At 39.6% G+C, this 20,190-nt stretch overlaps 1 protein-coding gene across 4 annotated transcripts in view; it reads left to right on the forward strand.

The window, feature by feature from the left end:
* Positions 1-19,705, forward strand: part of POLH (DNA polymerase eta) — a 33,293-nt gene extending 13,588 nt beyond the window's left edge. For 2 of the 4 annotated variants that reach the window (XM_034991185.1, XM_034991188.1), the window contains 7 exons: positions 9,531-9,700; positions 10,963-11,066; positions 12,529-12,648; positions 13,215-13,338; positions 13,858-13,923; positions 16,367-16,536; positions 18,313-19,705. In XM_034991185.1, the coding sequence (XP_034847076.1) occupies positions 9,531-9,700; positions 10,963-11,066; positions 12,529-12,648; positions 13,215-13,338; positions 13,858-13,923; positions 16,367-16,536; positions 18,313-19,207 (1,649 nt within the window). In that variant the 3' untranslated portion in view covers positions 19,208-19,705. Of the gene's footprint in view, positions 1-9,530; positions 9,701-10,962; positions 11,067-12,528; positions 12,649-13,214; positions 13,339-13,857; positions 13,951-16,366; positions 16,619-18,312 lie in introns of those variants that run through there. The other 2 variants (XM_034991184.1, XM_034991186.1) reach the window with 2 other exon arrangements.
* The last annotated feature ends 485 nt before the right edge of the window (positions 19,706-20,190 follow it).

Raw genomic sequence — 20,190 nt, forward strand, 5'->3', positions numbered from 1 at the left:
AGTTTATTCACCATTTTGATATCTTCTTTCATTAAGTACCTATTTAAATCTTTTGCCCATTTTTTTGTTGTTGGATTATCTTGTCTCATTCATCTGTAGGACTTCTTTGTATAGTCTGGAAATGAATCCTTTATTAATATATGTATTGCAAATATCTTCTGGTCATTGCCTTGTTTCTCATTCTCTTACTGGTGGCTTCTGATGAATAGAGGTTCTTAATTTTAATTTGGTCCATGTATCTTTTCTTTATGGATAGCATTTTTTATGTGCTATTTAAGAAGTACTTACCTACCTCAAGGTTACGAAGCAATTCTGCTGTCTTTTTTTAGAAGCTTTATTGTTTTGCTTTTCACATTTAGATTTACAATCCATTGTGTATGTGTCTATAGGGTGTGAAATGGGGATCAAAATTCCTTATTATGTGAGTGTCCAATTACTATATATTTATTAAAGCTTTACTTTTTTTTTTTTACAAAGGTCTAATGCATTCATGTGTTGTGTTAGTTCCTAGATGCTTTAATTTTTTATTGCTATTTTTTAACTTTATTTTATTTTATGCTTGGTTATTGATGTGTAGGGGAATGATAAGTGATTTTTTTTTTTTATAAGTTCATCTTTACTTTACCTACCTACACTTGATCTTAGCCAAAAGGCCGAGAAGCAATTTTTACTTTACCTACCTGACAAAAACTTGTGATACATAGGCATACCTCAGAGATATTTCAGGTTTGGTTACCGACAATCCACAATAAAGGAAATATCTCAGTAAAGTTAATCAGGTTAATTTTTTGGTTTCCTAGTGCATATAGAAGTTATGTTTATACTACACTGTAGTCTTATTAAGTGTACAATAGTGTTATTTATTTATTTGTTTATAAGTAGGCTTCACGCCCAATGTGGAGCCCAACACAGGGCTTGAGCTTATGACCCTGAGATCAAGAGTTGGACGCTTAACCGACTGAGCCATCCAGGCACCATAGTGTTATGTCTTTAAAAGTACATACCTTAATTTTAAAAAAACTTTGTGCTAAAAAATGCTAACCACCTGAGCTTTCAGCAAGTTGTAATCACTGATCACAGATCACCATAACAAATATAACAATAATGAAAAGGCTTGAGATATTGTGAGGATTAACAAAATGTAACATAGAGATACAAAGTGAGCAAATGCTATTGGGAAAATGGTGCCAATAGATTTACTTCATGCAGGGTTGACACAAATCTTCAGTTTATAAAAGCACATTGAAGCAAGGCACAATAAAACAAGGTATCCTGTAATCTGCATGAAAATGCTTTTAGTAAGTGTACTTGATGGTTAAAAATATTTTCTTAAAATTAGGGCAACAAAAATTTTGCTTTTGTGGTAATACTAGTTTATAATAGTTCTAGATACCAGATCTAAGAGAATCTGGGTCTTAAATTTTTTTTTAAAGATTTTTTTACTGATTCATTTGAGACACAGAGATAGAGCATAAGCAGGGGGAGAGGCAGAGGGAGAGGGAGAAGTGGGCTCCCCACTGAGCCAGAAGCCCAATGTGGGGCTCAATCCCAGGACCCTGGGATCATGACCTGAGCCAAAGACAGACACCTAGCCATCTGAGCCACCCAGGCACCCCGGGTCTTAAATTTTTTTAATCAAATATTATGAAACTGGAATTCAGCTGGATCTCTCAGAGCAAAGAACTTGGCAGTTAGAGGCTTTTTAACAGGGTATCTACAGTTTTTCCTAGACATTTTCTAGTACTTTTCATAAAGGCTGTCTTCAAAACAGTGTATCTCCTCTTCGTTTGTAACATGTACTTTTAGAGCTATTATTCTGTAACATTGTTCTTATTCAGAAGTGCTTTTTCAGTAAAAAAGTTTTGCACACTGGCTATTAACCAAAAGGAAACTATCTGGATACCAACCTGTAGCAAGTTAACTTCTTATGGGGGGGAACCTTAAGGCAATCTGTTATTACTTGTAGAAACAATGAAGATTTGTCTAGAAAAAGCTCAGAGAGAGTTTAGCTTACTTCTAGTTAAAGTGGTAAATTTCCCATGGGTTCCATGTTTTAAAATAAGATGTAAGATGTAAAGTATCCTTTTGCCATTGAACAGTTGCATGATATGCCTTTAATGTGTTGAAGGGTAGTAGTAGAACTGCCCAGGGAAGCTTCTGAGAAAGACAATTGAGGAATTATTTTATTCTCTGATCCTGATATAGCGGAGTTTATCAAGCTGGAGGCTGCAAATCCTTCAGTTCTTTCAGGAAAATACAGTGGACAATAAAAATGTGCCACTTAGGGGCACCTGGGTGGCTCAGTTGATAGGGAGTCTGCCTTCAGCTCAGGTCATGATCCTAGGGTCCTGGGATTGAGCCCTGCATGGGGCTGCTTGCTCAGCAGAGAGCCTGCTTCTCCCTCTCTCACTCCCCTGCTTGTGTTCCTCTTTCACTGTGTCTCTCTCTGTCAAATAAATAAAATCTTAAAGAAAAAAAAAACAGGGCACCTGGGTGGCTCAATTGGTTAAGCGACTGCCTTCGGCTCAGGTCATGATCCTGGAGTCCCAGGATCGAGTCCCACATCGGGCTCCCTGCTCAGCAGGGAGTCTGCTTCTTCCTCTGACCCTCCTCCCTCTCATGCTCACTGTCTCTCATTCTCTCTCGCAAATAAATAAAATCTTAAAAAAAAAAAAAGTGCCACTTAAAGGAGGCAGTTATAATACATAAACATTTGGTGATGAAATATGTCATGATTTTCTTTTATTAGTCTGGGACCAGAGTCAGAAGTGTAATGATCAGGGGCGCCTGGGTGGCTCAGTTGGTTAAGTGTCTGGCTTCAGCTCAGGTCATGATCCCAGGGTCCCAGAAGAATCCCTATGCTTCTGCCCCTCCCCCTTGCTCATGTGTGTGTGCTCTCTCTTGTAAATAAATAAAATCTGGGGAAAAAAAAGCATCTGCCTTCAGCTCAGGTCATGATCTCAGGATCCTGGGATTGAGCCCCACATCGGGCTCCCTGCTCAGCAGGGAGCCTGCTTCTCCCTCTCCCTCTGCACCCCAACTTGTGCTCTCTCTTTTGCACGTTCTATCTCAAATTTAAAAAAAAAAAAAAGGAATAAAGAAGGTTTTTCTTTGGTCTTAGTCTTGTGTACTACATTTTACTGTGTGTCTAATGCTTTAAAACACTTGGAATTGGTTTTATAATGCTTTAAAATCATTGGTTCTTTAAGGGTTTTTTGAGGGCTGTATCCCCTTTTGAAAATTTTTTGAAAACTATGGACCCTTGCTTGCCTCAGAAAAACACATATCTACACATTAGACAGTTTTGTGGGCAGTTTTCAGGAGATTCACAGACCCTCTGAAAACCACATACCTCAGAATAAGAACTGTTACTACACATTACATTGGTATTTTTGGCTGCAACTCATTGTCAAAGAGCTCTGTGGCAAAGATTATGGTACATACCTTCACTGTTGGCAAATGTTACCTCAACTCAAATGGACATGCTCCTCTTTCTTCTACATTGATTTTTTTTACCTATGTACATTTTTATTAAAAATGCAGAGGTTTATAAAGAAGTCTTATTTCTGTATGTCTTATGTAAATATTGCTTTAGTGTGTCCAGTTTAAGTATTAAGTTTCCAGATGGAGTAAACCATCTTTTTATTGATAGTGTTCAAAACAGTGCAATGCCTAGTAAATGGTGTATGATATTTCATATTATATTCCTGGGTCTTCATATGATGTGTGCAACCAAAAAAACCGATAACAAATTAGCTGATCTAAGTGTGTATAATCTTCCAGAAATTATTTTTCATGGATGTGACATATTTCAAACCTGTAAGGAAGCCAGGTATTTGTGATGTTTTGATCCTGAAGTTTCTGTTCAACTTTGCTCTCCTGCCTCTTAATACAAACCTGGCAATCCTGATCAGCCATACTGTGTTTGCAGCTTATTTTCTGTTTCTGAAATAGTTATGTGTGTGGAAAGCTTTAAGTGGTAGGATTACTTAAAAATAATACTCAAAAACTGCCAGAGTGAAAACTTTCCTTTCAGGGCCATTTTGTAAGTAGTTCGTATCAGCTAAGGAACTCCTTAGTTATCTCCTCCCTTTGCTCTTAATTTATTTCTTTCTAAGCATATAATGAGCATCATCTTTTTTTTTTTTAAAGATTTTATTTATTTATTTGACAGAGAGAGACAACAGCGAGAGAGGGAACATAAGCAGGGGGAGTGGGAGAGGGAGAAGCAGGCTTCCCGCCGAGCAGGGAGCCCGATGCGGGGCTCGATCCCAGGACTCCGGGATCATGATGTGAGCCGAAGGCAGATGCTTAATGACTGAGCCACCCAGGCGCCCCAATGAGCATCTTCTAAATGCCTAGGACATGAAGCAGCTGTGTAGTTGTATAAGAAATTATAAATCATTGTTAAAGATGAGAGTTGGGGGGGGTTGGAGGGACCCCCTGTTGGCTTTGAAGAAGTAAGCTGCCATATTCTGAGAGGGCCTTTGGAGAAGGCCCCCATGGCTAGGCTCTTGAGAGTTGCCCTCTGCTGACAGCCAGCAAAAAAAATGGGGACCAAATTCTGCCAACGAGAGGTAGCTTGGAAGACACTAATCAGCTCATAGCATAGAGGAGGGCACACATATTACCAGTACAGTAACTTCTCTTTTGTAGTTATGGTACCTGGAATTGTGGACTATAGCTAGAGGTTTATCAGTTTAACCCCAAAGCTTTGGCACAACTCATCAATGCTCTCTCTTATGCCAGTTCTGTTCATCATTGTACTGGAGGTACAAGACTGCAATCAGAACAGAAGGGGAAATAAAAGATATTCAGATGTGAAGGAAGAAGTAAACGTTGTTTGCAGGTGAAATGATCATGTTTGTAGAAAATCCTAAGGAATCTACCCTTGCCCCCTGCCCCCCGCCAAAAAATGCAGTAAGTTAGATTAGCAAGGTTGTAGGGGACGAAGTCAGTATGCAAAAATCAATAGCATTTCTACACACTAAAATTTAAAACGGGAAATTGAAATTTAAAAAGACATATTATTTGCAATAGCATTACAATCATGAACTTATTAGAGAAATATATGTGAAATATATTTATATATATATACACATACATATATGAAAAACTGGTTCCGTAAAAACTATAAAACAAGGTCGCCTGGTGGCTCAGTCAGTTAAGCGGCTGCCTTCAGCTCAGGTCATGATCCTGGAGTCCCAGGATCGAGCCCCGCTTCAGGCTCCCTGCTCAGCGGGATGTCTACCTTGCCCTCTACTCCTCACCTCACTTGTGTTCTCTCTCATTCTCTTTCTCTCAAAAAAAACCACCAAAAAACAAAAACTGAAACATTCCTGAGAAATTAAAAAAGATGAAATAAATGGAGAGCCATACCATGCTTATGGATCAAAAGACTAAATGTTATTAGAGCTCAAGTTGCCCCAGATTGACCTAAGATTCATTGCATTCCCTTCTAGACTCAGCAAGATTTTGTAGAATTTGCCAAACTGACTTGAAAATTTGTATGGAAATGCAAAAGATGTGGGATAGCCAAACAACTTTGAAAAAGAACTAAGTTAGAAGACTTAAACACTATCTGGTTTTAAGATTTAATTGTAAATTTATGGGGCACCTGGGTGGCTCAGTTGGTTAAGTGTCCAACTCCTGATCTCAGCTGAGGTCTTGATCTCAGGGTCAAGTTCAAGCCCCATGTTGGGCTCCACGCTGGGTGTGGTGCCTACTTAAAAAAAAAATGATTTAACTATAAATTTATAGTAACTAGGGCAGTGTATTGGTATAAGATGAGACAGATCCATGGTACAGAATAGAAAGTACACAAATAGATTACCACATTTTTTGGTCAGTTGGTTTCCACAAAGCTACTCAGATAATTCAATATGAAAAGGGAAGTCTCTCACTTCTATTGGGCATTTTACACCAAAAACTGCCGGAATCTTCTCCCTCTAGTCCCCTTCGGTGTATCAGAGAAAAACCAAAATAGTATAGATTCTTCTTATCAACTAGAGAAGGAAACAAAGAAATGTTGCTTATCTTTTGTGGACCTGTTCAACTGACCTGGATATAGAGTAGCAGGATTGTAACATTACTTAATCTGGGAAAGCAATAATGAAGAAATCTAAAGCAGAGAAAATTTAGCTCTAGTAGTTGGGAAAAGTGCCCCCCAAACCCCACAATTTCAATAAATTCATGTTTTTTTTGTTTCCCAAACCTAATAAATAATAAGTGGCTTTAAAAGAAGGGTGTTGGGGCGCCTGGGTGGCTCAGTCGTTAAGCGTCTGCCTTCGGCTCACGTCATGATCCCAGGGTCCTGGGATCAAGCCCCACATCGGGCTCCCTGCTCGGCGGGAAGCCTGCTTCTCCCTCTCCCACTCCCCCTGCTTGTGTTCCGTCTCTCGCTGTGTCTCTCTCTGTCAAATAAATAAAATCTTAAAAAAAAAAAAAAAAGAAAAGAAAAGAAGGGTGTTATATTTACTGTTGTTAATATATGCAAGGCATTGTGCTAAGGAGCTTTATATAAGAATATACACACACACATATGCACATACACACACACATTATATATATAATTCCTCACAATAATTGAATGAGATACAGTACTCAAGCTCATGTCATAGACCATGAAACTAAAACTTAGAGAATTATGGAACTTGTTCAAAGTCACATAGTGGTAAAGTCAATATTTGAACACTGACTACAGAATATTCTTTTAACAATTACGCTGTACGTGTTACAGATAAGAGCTAAAGGACTTCAATGGGAGCGCCCCAAAGTTAGCTAGACTAGTTGGAGAAGACCACATGATAGATGAGGCTTGAATAAGCCCTAAAGTATAAATAATATTTATTTAAGCAAAGGGGAGGTCAGAGTTAAATAAGAGCAGGGAAATAGAATAAGTGATGTCTTAAAGTTGAGACATCATATGTTCAGGAAATTGTAAGGATATAACAAATTTGAGATTAGTGGAACATGAATTGAAAAGGCCAGATGGTCTTCAATGCCAGTTTATAGAGTTGGTACTTTATTCTACAGGTGTGAGAGAGCTAACACCAGTTTTACTTTTTTAAGATTTTATTTATTAGAGCACAAGCAGTGAGGAGCGGCAGGCAGAGGGAGAGGGAGAAGCAGGCTCCCTGCCAAGCAAGGAGCCCAGTGCAGGACTCGATCCCAGGACCCTGGGATCATGACCTGAGCTGAAGGCAGACACTTAACCACTGAGCCACCCAGGCGCCCTAACATCAGTTTTGAACAGGGGATAAGATGGATGACATTGGTATTTGAGAATATTTCATTCATGGGCATTATGTAAAATGCATTCAGAGAGAGGGTAGTTTAGGAGTTAAGGTGGTCTGGGCAGGAATGAAGAAAAGCTGAACAAAATAGGGTGGATTGCAATGGATATATGAAATACTTTGAAGTGGGTTTTGTTGACTAAATGGGAATGAGAGAAAGGAAGCCAATATTATTTGAATTTCAAACCTTTACTAGAAATAGGGAGTTGTGGGGCACCTAGGTGGCTTGGTTGGTTAAGCATCCAACTTTTGATCTCAGCTCAGGTCTTGATCTCAGGGTTCTGAGTTCAAGCCCTGTGTTGGGCTCCATGCTGGGCGTGGAGCCTACTTTTAAAAAAAGAAAGAAATAGGGAGTTGTTTGGGAAAGAGAATATTTGAGAAGGAACATAATAAAGATTGATTTTCTTTATGTTTAGAAAGCATAGTGAACTATAGTTTGAAACTATAATGAAAAATTCAAGAAGAGGTATTCTGTGGGGAGGTAGAGATAAGGGATTAGAGTTTAAGAGTTTGAGAATAGAGATTAAGATTTGTGTGTACTCAGCATAAGCAAACTGAAACGTAAGCCAGTACCAGTTCACCAAGAGAAAAAAGCGTATATGCAGATAAGAGAATGTTGCTCAGTATCTGCTAGAGTGTTAAAGGAAGAAGATAAGCCAGCAAAGGAGAGAAGCAGCACTCATCTAGAGTTGGAAAATACTTCTTTTTTTTTTTTTAAGATTTTATTTATTTATTCATGAGAGACAGAGAGAGAGAGAGAGGCAGAGGGAGAAGCAGGCTCCCAAGGAGCAGGGAGCCCGATGCGGGGCTCGATCCCAGGACCCTGAGATCATGACCTGAGCCGAAGGCAGACGCTTAACCATCTGAGCCACCCAGGCGCCCAAGAGTTGGAAAATACTTCTATGTGCTCATCTTCCTCTTCTATGTATGGGAATCCTCACTGTACCTCTCCACAATAATTTGGTGTATTTTCTTGCCTTGTTCATACCTCATTACTGTCTCTTTAAACCAACATGTCTAGATTTTCTATATACCTACCTCCCTTGCTTTATAATCATTTTTTAGGCTTTTTCAAAACTGACTAGTTCTAAATTGGATAGTAAGATATTTTCAAGGCCCTGAGTCCAAAGCTATATCTAATTTCAATAGCTTGTCAGGAGAATAAAACTAGGGGCACCTGGGTGGCTCAGTCGTTAAGCGTCTGCCTTCGGCTCAGGTCATGATCCCGGGGTCCTGGGATGGAGCCCTACATCAGGCTCCCTGCTCAGCGGGAAGCCTGCTTTTCCCTCTCCCACTCCCCCTGCTTGTGTTCCCTCTCTCGCTGTCTCTGTCAAATAAATAAATAAAGTCTTAAAAAAATAAAAAAGAGTAAAACTAGTGTCTCACCAGAATTTTAGCTACTCACCAGGAGACCCAGTCTCTAAAAATATATAAATACATTTATTTTGAAGCGTGAGTTAATTCTGAATATTTTCTAATTGAATAACAGAATTCTTGTGGGTGGGGGGAGTTACAAGGGAAAGTTGGAGGAAGAAAGTTCCCGAGAACCAGAGAGAGAAAACAGATATACTTTAAAATCATCGATCATGAAAGACAATATATAAAATATTTGTTGCATATTGTAAGTTTCAGCCTATGCTGAAGCTAAGGCTGCTAGAATTGATAGGAAGGAGAAATGGATCTCCCTTCTGAGTACCTAGAAGTCTAAGCAACTGCCATTTTTTTTGTGTCTGAAAACGTACATATCAGGGCACCTGGATGGCTCAGTTGGTTGTGTCTGACTTTGGCTTAGGTCGTGATCTTGGGGTCCTGGGACTGAGCCCCACATCTGCCTCCATGCTCAGTGGGGAGACTGCTTCTTCCTCTGTGTCTCCCTCTCCCCACTCCCTGTCTCTCTCTCTTAAATAAAAAGGAAAAAAAAAAAAAAAAAAACGGGGCGCCTGGGTGGCTCAGATGTTAAGCGTCTGCCTTCGGCTCAGGTCATGATCCCAGGGTCTTGGGATCGAGTCCCGCATCAGGCTCCCTGCTCAGTGCAGAGCCTGCTTCTCCTTCTCCCTCTGCCATTCCCTCTGCTTGTGCTCTTATATCTCTCTGTCAAATAAATAAATAAAATCTTAAAAAAAAAAAGAAAATGTACATATCTAAAGTACTGTGAAAAGGAAGCATTTCTGTATTAGATAACACAAAATCCTGACTTTAAAAAAATGTCTAAATACAACCTTTCAATTTTTTCAGAGGAGATGCGAAAACGAGGCTTATTTCAATGGCTTGAGTCTCTTCAGATTGATAACACCACCTCTCCAGACCTGCAGCTCACTGTTGGAGCTGTGATTGTGGAGGAAATGAGAGCAGCCATAGAGAAGGAGACAGGCTTTCAGTGTTCAGCTGGAATTTCACACAATAAGGTGAACATGTACTTTCCTAAGAAGCAATCTGAAAAATCTGCAGAAAATGCTTATCTATATAGTTGTATCCAAAATATTTCCTTAATGACTGAACTATCTATAGAAAGGAGGTTAATGTTAATCTTTGAATTTTATATACAAACCTATTTCTTTTCACTTGCTGAATATCCTAGTATTATCTCACTACCTTTGTGGTATTGCCTGAGTATTTTAGGCTTTTGCCTATTCCCTCCTTTCTAATGAGGAATAAGAAAGATGGAATAATAAAATTTTATTAATTTGGACCACTATTTTGATTTAGGGAATACAGACAATTGTCAATAATCCAGGGGCAGAATAACTGGTTTTCTTATTAAAGTACAGTGAGGGTCTGGGATCTTCGTCCCCTTCTGACTAGGCTCAATAATTGGGCAGTGGCTGATTATTCCTGGTTACTGCCTTTTCCCCCTTCCTCCAATTGCCAAACTATCCCACAGAGTTTTAGAATATTTTTCTGATTGGGTGAAGGGAGGGGAAACTAAAGTCCCACTGTAGTAGTTTAAATGAGACTAAATATTGCCTAGTAGAAGTTCCAGAGAATCTCTCCAGTGAATTTAAAGGATGATTTTATACTTTTCCTACCAATTATAATTTGTGAAATGATACCACTGAAGCACCTATTCTTTCAAAAGAGTTCTCAAGGATTTAAGGTTTTTTTTTTTTTAATTTTGAAGTCTCGTTTCTAGCATAAGATGTTTGCTATTGGAGGATGGTTTTGAGTCCAATCTCGTATCACAGAAACTTAAATTATGGTAAACTGTGTTAAATCCAGGACTCAAAATGGACTAACCATTAATCAAGAAATATAAATAAATGGAGTAGGGTAAAACAGGTTGGTTTCAGCATTTTTATATGGACATGCTAAGAAATGCATCTTATAGAAGTTTCTTCTGCAGCTTCTCTAGGCTTTTTACCCTCTTGAAGTGGGAGAACCTTAAGGAATAGATGGGGATGGAAAAAATAACTAAAGGAAAACTGAGAATAGAAGATGTGGAAAGAATAAGGAGGATGCTGATAATGGGTCATAGTTTCCACTGAGGATGTTGTGGGATACCACGTTTTAGAGATCTTGAGTTTCTGGTTTTGTTTTTGGTTTTAATGTGGAAACCATTAGTTACAGCCCTTAAGCTGTGCCTGTGTTTGTTTGTGTGTGTTAATATTCACCAACTCTCTGTGGGGGTGAGGTTGTCAGTAATGAAGTTTTTATGCTTTCCATACTCCAGGTCCTGGCAAAACTGGCCTGTGGACTAAACAAGCCCAACCACCAGACCCTGGTCTCACATGGGTCAGTCCCACAGCTCTTCAGCCAAATGCCTATTAGCAAAATGTAAGTATTCAGGGAGTACCTTCAGTTTCACTCATATACTTTGTGAGGGCACTCTCTGGTTTTTTCTGTTCCTTATGAAAGACTGGAGCCAGGAAAAGTAGGTAGCCAGGAAAGTAGAAGGGAGATAACACAGGAGATTTTGAAAAACACAGAGACTTTTTTTCCTAATGAACCTTCAATTCTGTATTATCTGTGGAAGTTGCTTAATCCTGAATTTTAAAAATGAACTGGTTTTTAGCTGTATATTTAATTTCCCTCTAGCCTTTTTATTCATGTCTGTTACTAAATAACAAAACAAATGGAGATTTTACTTCCTATTTTTCTTCTAATATGATATCAAGGTGTTCAGGGCTGCTGAACTGCTCCCAAACTAGCTGTGAGAGAAAAAGCCAAATAAAATGAATAACTAGGCTGTGCATACCAATGTGGGTCCTTGGCAAGGGTGTATAATATCGTGGAAGGGACAAGATGTAACAGTTGAAAGCAACAGTAAAAGTGCTATCAAGACTGTACGTGAGTGAGGCGCCTGGGTGGCTCAGTTGGTTAAGCGTCTGCCTTCGGCTCAGGTAATGATTCCAGCCCCACATCTAGCCCACATGGGGCCTCCCTGCTCAGCTGGTGGGGGGGCTGCTTCTCCCTCTCCCTCTGCCAGTCCCTCCTCCCCCGGCTTGTACTCTCTGGCTCTATTACTGTCAAATAAATAAAATCTTGGAAAAAAAAAGACTGTACATGAGTAGTTGCTAAATGAGTTGTACGGGTAGTTATCAGAGTTCATAGAAGAGAAATCTGAGGATTTATGAAAAAGACATGAGATTTTGTCTTGTCAGATGAGAATTGATGAGCAATTCTGATTTCAATAATGTTTTGAACACAAAGGGGGGAAAAGTATAAGGTATTTTCAGTGAGCTGGGACATAAACTAGTTTAACTGGACCAAAATGAAGAAGATATGTGCTAGAAATAGGACTGAAAAGGTAGGTTGATGACAGATTAAAGGAAGCTTCAAGGGCCAAGCTTAAGAATTATTATTATATTCTTGTTTTTTTTTTTTTAAGATTTTATTTATTTGACAGAGAGAGAGCACAAGCAGGGGGAGCGGCAGGCAGAGGGAGAAGCAGGCCTCCCCACTGAGCAGAGAGCCCAACTCCAGGCTTGATCCCAGGACTCTGGGATCAGGACCTGAGCCAAAGGCAGACGCTTAACGACTGAGCCACCCAGGTGCCCCTAATCAATGACTTTAACCTTTTGTTTATGCTATTGTTAATCTTCCCAGGTCCTAACTCCCAGAGTATTTGAATTTCCAGAATCATTCAGTCTTATACTAGAAAATTAATAGTTTACAGGACTGACTCTCATTTTCCCAGAATCCTCTGGAGAGCTATTTACACAAGCAAAATTTCTTATGTCTGCTGCTAACCAGATATTTATGATGTGACCTATAAATTCTTTATCTCTTTTGTTAGCCGTAATCTTGGAGGAAAGCTAGGTGCCTCTGTCATTGAAATCCTGGGGGTGGAATACATGGGTGAACTGACTCAGTTCACTGAATCCCAGCTTCAGAGTCATTTTGGGGAGAAGAATGGGTAAGTGATTCCTAATACTTTTCAATCATAACCTTTATGGAGATGCTAAATTCAAATATGGACAAAAGCACCCAGTAAAATTTAGACCTATCTTTAAGTTAACATTCGTTCCTCGAGGTAATATCATTGGTCCTTTTGCTTTAAAATATTAAATCACTGTGGCCTGTCAGTCTAGAGTAGTTTTTCATTTACCTAAATAGGTTGATAGGCTTGGGTATATACATCATTTTTGTGTGCTAAAATGCTGATAATTCCCTTAAAATCTTTTTAAGTAAGTACCAAAAAACTTGGGGATATGAATCAGTGGTTTGCTTGGCACTTTTCCAAAAATACAAATGATGACTTGACTTTAAAAAGCATAACCAGGTGTTCCTCTCCTTGGCAATATATTGCACTAGAATTATTTGGGAAGGGCAGGGATTCTGTCAGAGGTGAAGTATACTTAATTTTGGACATATTTTTCCTTTTCCATGAAGGAGATAAAAGGGTAGCGCAAGGTAGGTATTTTATTTTAACAAAAATAAGCGTTTGCTTTCACCTTAAAGTTTTTTTGCTGCTTTTATTAGATCTTGGCTATATGCCATGTGCCGTGGGATTGAACATGATCCAGTTAAACCCAGGAAACTACCTAAAACCATTGGCTGTGGCAAGAACTTCCCAGGAAAGACGGCCCTGGCTACTTGCGAACAGGTAGGCAGGCATTCTTGACGAGAACATTGCCTCTTTTACAGGGGTTAGTGGATAGGTTTTGATAACTGCAGAAAGTTTAATAAGTTAGATGGGACCTTTCGGTTGTGAAGTATGAAGGTCTTTTTTTGTGTGTGTTGAAAATGGAGCTTGATTTATTATTTTTTCCACCCAAAAAGAAATAAAATGGAACTAACTGAAGTTCGAAATGGAATTACTCAGTTTTTGAGTAGGTGGTAACTTGGAAGGCCTGGGATATTATGCCCCAAGTTTGTGTGTGTCCTTTTTTCTCAGAGCTGAAACATGCCTGAAGTTCACCTGATGGCATGCCAGCCAGAAAAGAAAATGAAAATCTTGAGCTAGAGCAGGTCAGAAAATTTCTATAATCTGGTGATCCCTTGGTTATGGGGGAGATTTTATTGTACACTTATATTTGTGGGAGAACTGAACAAATCCTCCATCTAGTATTATAACAAACCTAGAACTTTTAAATGAAAGATTAAAGTCTCAACATTTTTTTAGGTCCAATGGTGGCTTTTGCAATTAGCCCATGAACTAGAGGAGAGACTAACCAAGGACCGAAATGATGTAAGATTTTCTTTCTTTATTCTTGGGGTGAGCTTTGGGATTTAATTACCAGTTGTTAATTACCTGAAAGAGGAGTAGAGACAAAGATACAAAAAGATCCCAGATTAGGAAATTTTTTTTTAATATATATATTTTTAAATTTGACAGAGACACAGCGAGAGAGGGAACACAAGCAAGGGGAGTGGGAGAGGAAGAAGCAGGCTTCCCGCGGAGCAGGGAGCCCGATGTGGGGCTCGATCCCAGGACTCTGGGATCATGACCTGAGCTGAAGGCAGAGGCATAATGACTGAGCCACCCAGGCACCCCTAGACTGGGAAATTTTGAGAAATCTTTTATCTTCTTCCATAGAACTCCCATAAAACTCAACATGATCGGGGCACCTGGGTGGCTCAGTCGGTTAAGTGGCTGCCTTCGGCTCAGGTCATGATCCCAGCGTCTGGGATCGAGCCCCGCATCCGGCTCCCTGCTCGGCAGAGAGCCTGCTTCTCCCTCTCCCTCTGTCTGCCGCTCTGCCTGCTTGTGCTCTCTCTCTCTCTCTCTCTCTCTGTTAAATAAATAAATAAATCTTTAAAAAAAAAAAACCAAAAACCTCAACATGATCTTTGAAAGCCTAGAACTGTGAACATATGACTACCTCATCCCCCTCATTACTATTTGCCTCTACTCTTTTGTATATTTCTTATCTAAACCCCCCTGCAATCTGATGAAGATCTGGTGGATCTTCATCAGAATACAGAGCCATTAAAAAGGGCATTCAGGGATTAGACTGTAAATTATTGCAATTTAAATATAGTCCAAGTGACAGAAAATTACTGGCAGTTTTAGAGATAGAGTATGAAGTCAAAGATTTGACATCTGATGATTAGTTTATCCTTTCCTTAAAAAAAAAATAGCTTTATTGGGGTGCCTGGGTGGCTGATTCAGTTAAGCATCTGCGTTCAGCTCAGGTCATGATCCTGGGGTCCTGGGATCGAGCCCCTTCTCCTCTCCATCTCTCTCGTTCTCTCTCTCAAATAAGTAAATTTTTAAAAAAACTTTAAAAAATAGCTTTATTAGTATATATTTTACATACCATAAAATTCACCCATTTACAGTATACAGCTAGTAGTTTGAACTTAGTATATTCCAGAATTGTTTCAACCATTCCACAATCAAGAACATTTTCATCACCCAGAAAAGAAATCCTATACCCATTAGCAGTTTCCCCGTTCTAGGCAACTGCTAGTGTGCTTTGTCTTCATAGACTTACTATTCTGGACATTCCGTGTAAGTGGACTAAGGCAATATGTGGCCTTTTGGCTGGCTTCAGATCTTTTGGTTAACAATAGTTTCAAGACTCACTCATATTGTAACATGTTTCAGTATCTTTTTTCCTTTTATGAATGAATAATATTCTCTTGTATGGATATGCCATAGTTTGTTTATCCATTCATCAGTGAATGGATATTTGAGTTGTTTCCACTTTTTGGCTATTATGAACAGTGTTGCTGTGAACATCCATGTACAGATATTTGTGTAGACATGTTTCCTTTCTCTTGGGTATATGCCTAGGATTAGAATTGCTGGTTCACATGGTAACTATATTTAGCATTTTGAAGAACTACCAGACTGTTGCTGTACTATGTTACATTCCCAGCGATGTAAAAAGGGTTTAATTTCACTATGTCCTTGTTACTGCCCCTTTCTTATTTTAGCAGACGAGTGCATATGGTTTTCAGGTGCTTATTGGCCATTTTCTTATCTTCTTTGAAGAAATTTGTCAAGATTCTTTGCCCATTTTTGAAGTGGTTTATTTGTGTCTTCATCACTGAGTTTTTAGAGTTCTCTCTATATTCTGGGTGTAAGTCCCTTGTCAGACAAATCATTTGCAAATATTTTCTCCCATTCTGAGGGTTTTTTCACTTTCCTGATGGTATTGTTTGGTATGTTCTCTCGTGTTTCCACATCTAGGAGTCCTACAAGTCAACTGTACACTGTCAGAAATCATCCACAACTACCTGTTTGCCCCTTGTTAGCTGAATTGGTGGTGGTGAATGTTTGTTCTTTGGTGGGCCACATAAAGAGGGAGAGGATCCCAGTTGTTATGGGCCTACTTGCCTTTGCTCACTAGGTGTCGCTCTGTCCTCATTTATCTTTATAAGGCTTCATAAGGCTTTAAAAGCCTTAAAGTGGGGCTTTTCCTCCCACTTTGTATCTAATGCAACACAGTAAGGATCCCTGGAAATTGATCTGTCTTTAAGCTTAAAAGGACTTTATGCCAAAAGTAATTCTGGATGTATAAGATCCTTGTCATATCACTGTTTAAAGTATTAATTAAGGGTGATTATTTCCAAACCATTCTGTCACCCTGGTTCTTAATTTCCTCTCACACGAGTTCAGTATATATAAAATCCAGATGCTCACAAGAACTTTAGTTCTGGTCTCAATCCTTTTATACCCACAGAATGACAGGGTGGCCACCCAGTTGGCTGTGAGCATTCGTGTACAAGGAGACAAACGTCTCAGCAGCGTGCGCCGCTGCTGTGCCCTTACCCTCTATGATGCTCACAAGATGAGCCATGATGCGTTTGCTGTCATCAGGAACTGTAACACCTCAGGAATCAAAACTGACTGGTGAGTTGAATTCTAGCCTGTCTTCTTAGAAGACACTTGAACCCTGACTTGGTCTAAAATTCGTGGGTACATAGCTTTCCAGCTGGGGTAGGTTCTTGGTGACTCTTGCTAGGAGGACCTATCCCAGAGAGGAATGGCAGAACACAACAGAAACACCAGAAATAAGGCAGCTCAACTACAGCTTCTGTGCTGACATTTGGTGCATTCCAGTTCTGAGGGATGGGTTTCAGAGGCAAAGTAAACCAATATTATCCCTACCTTTGCTGCAATCAGAGGGAACAACCAATTGCATGTGTGAGTATGGAAGTCAAGTTTCAAGGATACACTTGGGAACTTCTCTCTCAACACTTGATTGTTCTATCTTAAAACTATCTTCCTTGATAATGAAAGCGACCTGTATTTATTGATAATCTCAATCTAACATCCCAACCCAATTACAAGCTCCACTGGCATAATACCGAATGTCATATTAAATTTCACTTCATTTGGTAATGAAAAATAACCAAATATATCATTGGAATATGTTTATTTATTGCTCAGATATTAATGATTTTCAGTATGGGAATCCTTTATTTAACATAGCCTGTTACATTGAAAAAAGTATTCCTAATTCACAATGGAAATATAATTATGTGAGAAACATAAATTGGTTGTTTACTTATAGATCTATACTGAAGATTATAAAAAATAAAATTTAACCTGAAACTAATGTGACATTGTGTCAACTACAAATAAATAAATAAATATTCATTGAACACCTAAGTTATTGCTTATCTAACTCTGTGGGTACTACTGTATGTGCAGACCTACAATATGATGGGGTCTCTAAAGCTGGAATCTTTGTTCTTTGTGTGGAATAGTTTATTTAACTTTTACTTCCTGGTATATGTGTTTATTTTCAAATATTGAACAGTTTCATTGAACTAAAAGATAAATATGATACTGTGTTCATATGAAGCCTTATAAATTGACAGACTCTAATAATTTATCGGGAATGTGAAATCTGTTGACAGGAAGCATCAAAATGATCTGATTATAAGAGTGTCCAAAAGCATGAAACCAGGGGATAGTGAGATACTGTCGTAACAGTTTTAAAACGGCATTTACTCTTTACCTTATCGAGAGACTAATCTGTATATAAAAGCATGTTTTATCATCTGAAATTCAACTCATGTGAAAATTATTTGAGTAATTAGACATAACGAGTAACTCTATGGCAGGAATTTCTTGAAATGTTTCTGAGACTAGGTTAGGTCATTCCAGTTGTGGGATTTCATTCTCTAGAAATTCGAGTTGCAAGTCTGTCAGAATGAGGGTTATAATGGTGGTGCCCTCTTTAAAAACAGAATGGGGTTAACAGGGTTTTTTTCAAGAGAATTCCCAATCTAAATATTCTAAAGTTTTTTTGTTGCCCTGACTAACATTTCTTGCCTCAGTCCTAAATTATAACTGCTCTTATGTATCTTCTGATGTACCTTATGAATACCTAGCTGTCAGGGGATCCATTTTGTGTATGTCTGACGTGGTTAGGTGTTCACCAAGTCAGCAGTTCTCAAGATGTGGTCCTAAGCCAGCAATATCAGCATCACCTAGGAACTTGTTAGGAAGGCATATTCTCTGCGTATTCCAGGTCTACTGAATCTGTACTAATCTGATGCCCTAATATTTAAGAACACTGCAGTAATAGTTTCCTCTTGTGGCAGAATCATAATCCCAGTCATTTACAAACTGCATATGTGACCTAGTGCTAATCTTGTTCCTTTACTTTCTGTATAGGTCCCCTCCCCTCACAATGCTCTTTCTCTGCGCTACCAAATTCTCCGCCCCTGCCCCTTCATCTTGCACAGACATCACCACCTTCTTGAGCAATGACCCAAGTTCCCTGCCAAAGGTGCCAGTTACCAGTCCAGAAGCTAAGACCCAGGGATGTGGCCCAGCAGTGACAGCCACTAAGAGAGCAACCACTTCTCTGGAATCATTCTTCCAAAAAGCTGCAGAAAAGCAGAAAGTCAAAGAAACTTCACTGTCATCTCTTACTGCCACTACCCAGGCCCCCATGAGCAATTCACCATCCAAGCCCTCCTTACCTTTCCAAACCAGTCATACTACGGGAACTGAGCCCTTCTTTAAGCTGAAGAGTCTACTTCTAAAGCAGAAACAGCTTAATAATCCTTCAGTTTTCTTCACTCCACAAAATCCACAGTCCAGCCGTGAAGAGTTAACAAACTGTCTTCCAGCAGAGTATCCAGACTGCACCCCTGTCTGTCAAGCAGCATTGAAGCTAGGATCCTCTAAAACAACTCCTACAGAGATGGATTTGGCCCAGAACAGCCCAAGCAGGCTTGCTTCTCTAACTTCCAGCTCTGCTCTGGAGGTGGCTCAGAAATCAACTACTACCCCAAGTCCTATGGCAGCTGAGGACCAAGTGCCCTGTGAGAAGTGTGGCTCTCTGGTACCTGTCTGGGAGATGCCAGAACATATGGACTATCATTTTGCACTGGAGTTGCAGAAATCCTTTTTGCAGCCCCACTCCTCAAACTCACAGGCTGTTCCTGCCGGTTCTCCTCAAAGCAAAAGAAATCCCAAGAGCCCTTCAGCCTCCAGTAATAAACGCCCTAGGCCTGAGGGCATGCGGACATTGGAATCATTTTTTAAGCCATTAACACACTAGTGCTGCCCTCAGGCTTGTTGCAGGGTTTTAATATTTTACCTGGAAACTAGGAGATGGAAATATGCTCACTTCGCAAGGAAATCTGTAACTTTATGAAATTTTTAGTAAGAGAAATAATCCAGTTAGATGCGGAGTTAAAACTCCCATCTCTTCACATGCATGGATCCCAATTCCATTGCTGACAGAGATGTAAAAACTAACTTATCTTGCAGATATCACTGCTTTGAGTTTTTAATCATCAGAGTTTAGGGAGGCAGTGTCAGAGTACAAATGTGTGGGCCTCGAAGCCTAGGAGAGGCACTTTCCTTATCTGTACAACTGATAAACCTTACAGATTATGGGAGATTAAGGACAGTGTATTTAAAGTACGTGGCTTAAAGACGGCACAAAATAGGAACTGAGAAAAAAACGTTTTTTTTAAAAAATTTTCTCCAAGCGGGCGCGCCTGGGTGGCTCAGTCGGTTAAGCGACTGCCTTCGGCTCAGGTCATGATCCTGGAGTCCCTGGATTGAGTCCCGCATCGGGCTCCCTGCTCGGCAGGGAGTCTGCTTCTCCCTCTGACCCTCCTCCCTCTCATGCTCTCTGTCTCTCATTCTCTCTCTCTCAAATAAATAAAATCTTAAAAAGAAAAAAAAAATCTTTAAAAAAAAAAAAAATTTTCCCCAAGCTCTGTGATGGGGGCAGTTCAGATAATGCTTTGACCGAAATGTGAGGTTTGAGAACATGAGGTGAAGACCTGAAACCCTAAAGTGGTAACTAGTTTAGGGTAGCGCTCTGTACACAGAAGCTGCTCAATAAATACCGCATTTCAAACAAGTAAATCCTGTTATGGCCACAGTTTTAGCCACCGGCCCTTCTACCTCTTGCATTTGGTCTAGTGTAGAATGAGATTGTTAATGGACCAGTTCAGGAACTCTGTTTAGATTGGGTAAGTCATGCTCAGAACGAGATCATCTCTAGAATCTTCCTAGGCTGAGTGTGAT

This window comes from Mirounga leonina, unplaced genomic scaffold, assembly GCF_011800145.1.
Source record: "Mirounga leonina isolate KUSES-001 unplaced genomic scaffold, KU_Mleo_1.0 Mir_53, whole genome shotgun sequence".
Lineage (NCBI taxonomy): Eukaryota > Metazoa > Chordata > Mammalia > Carnivora > Phocidae > Mirounga > Mirounga leonina.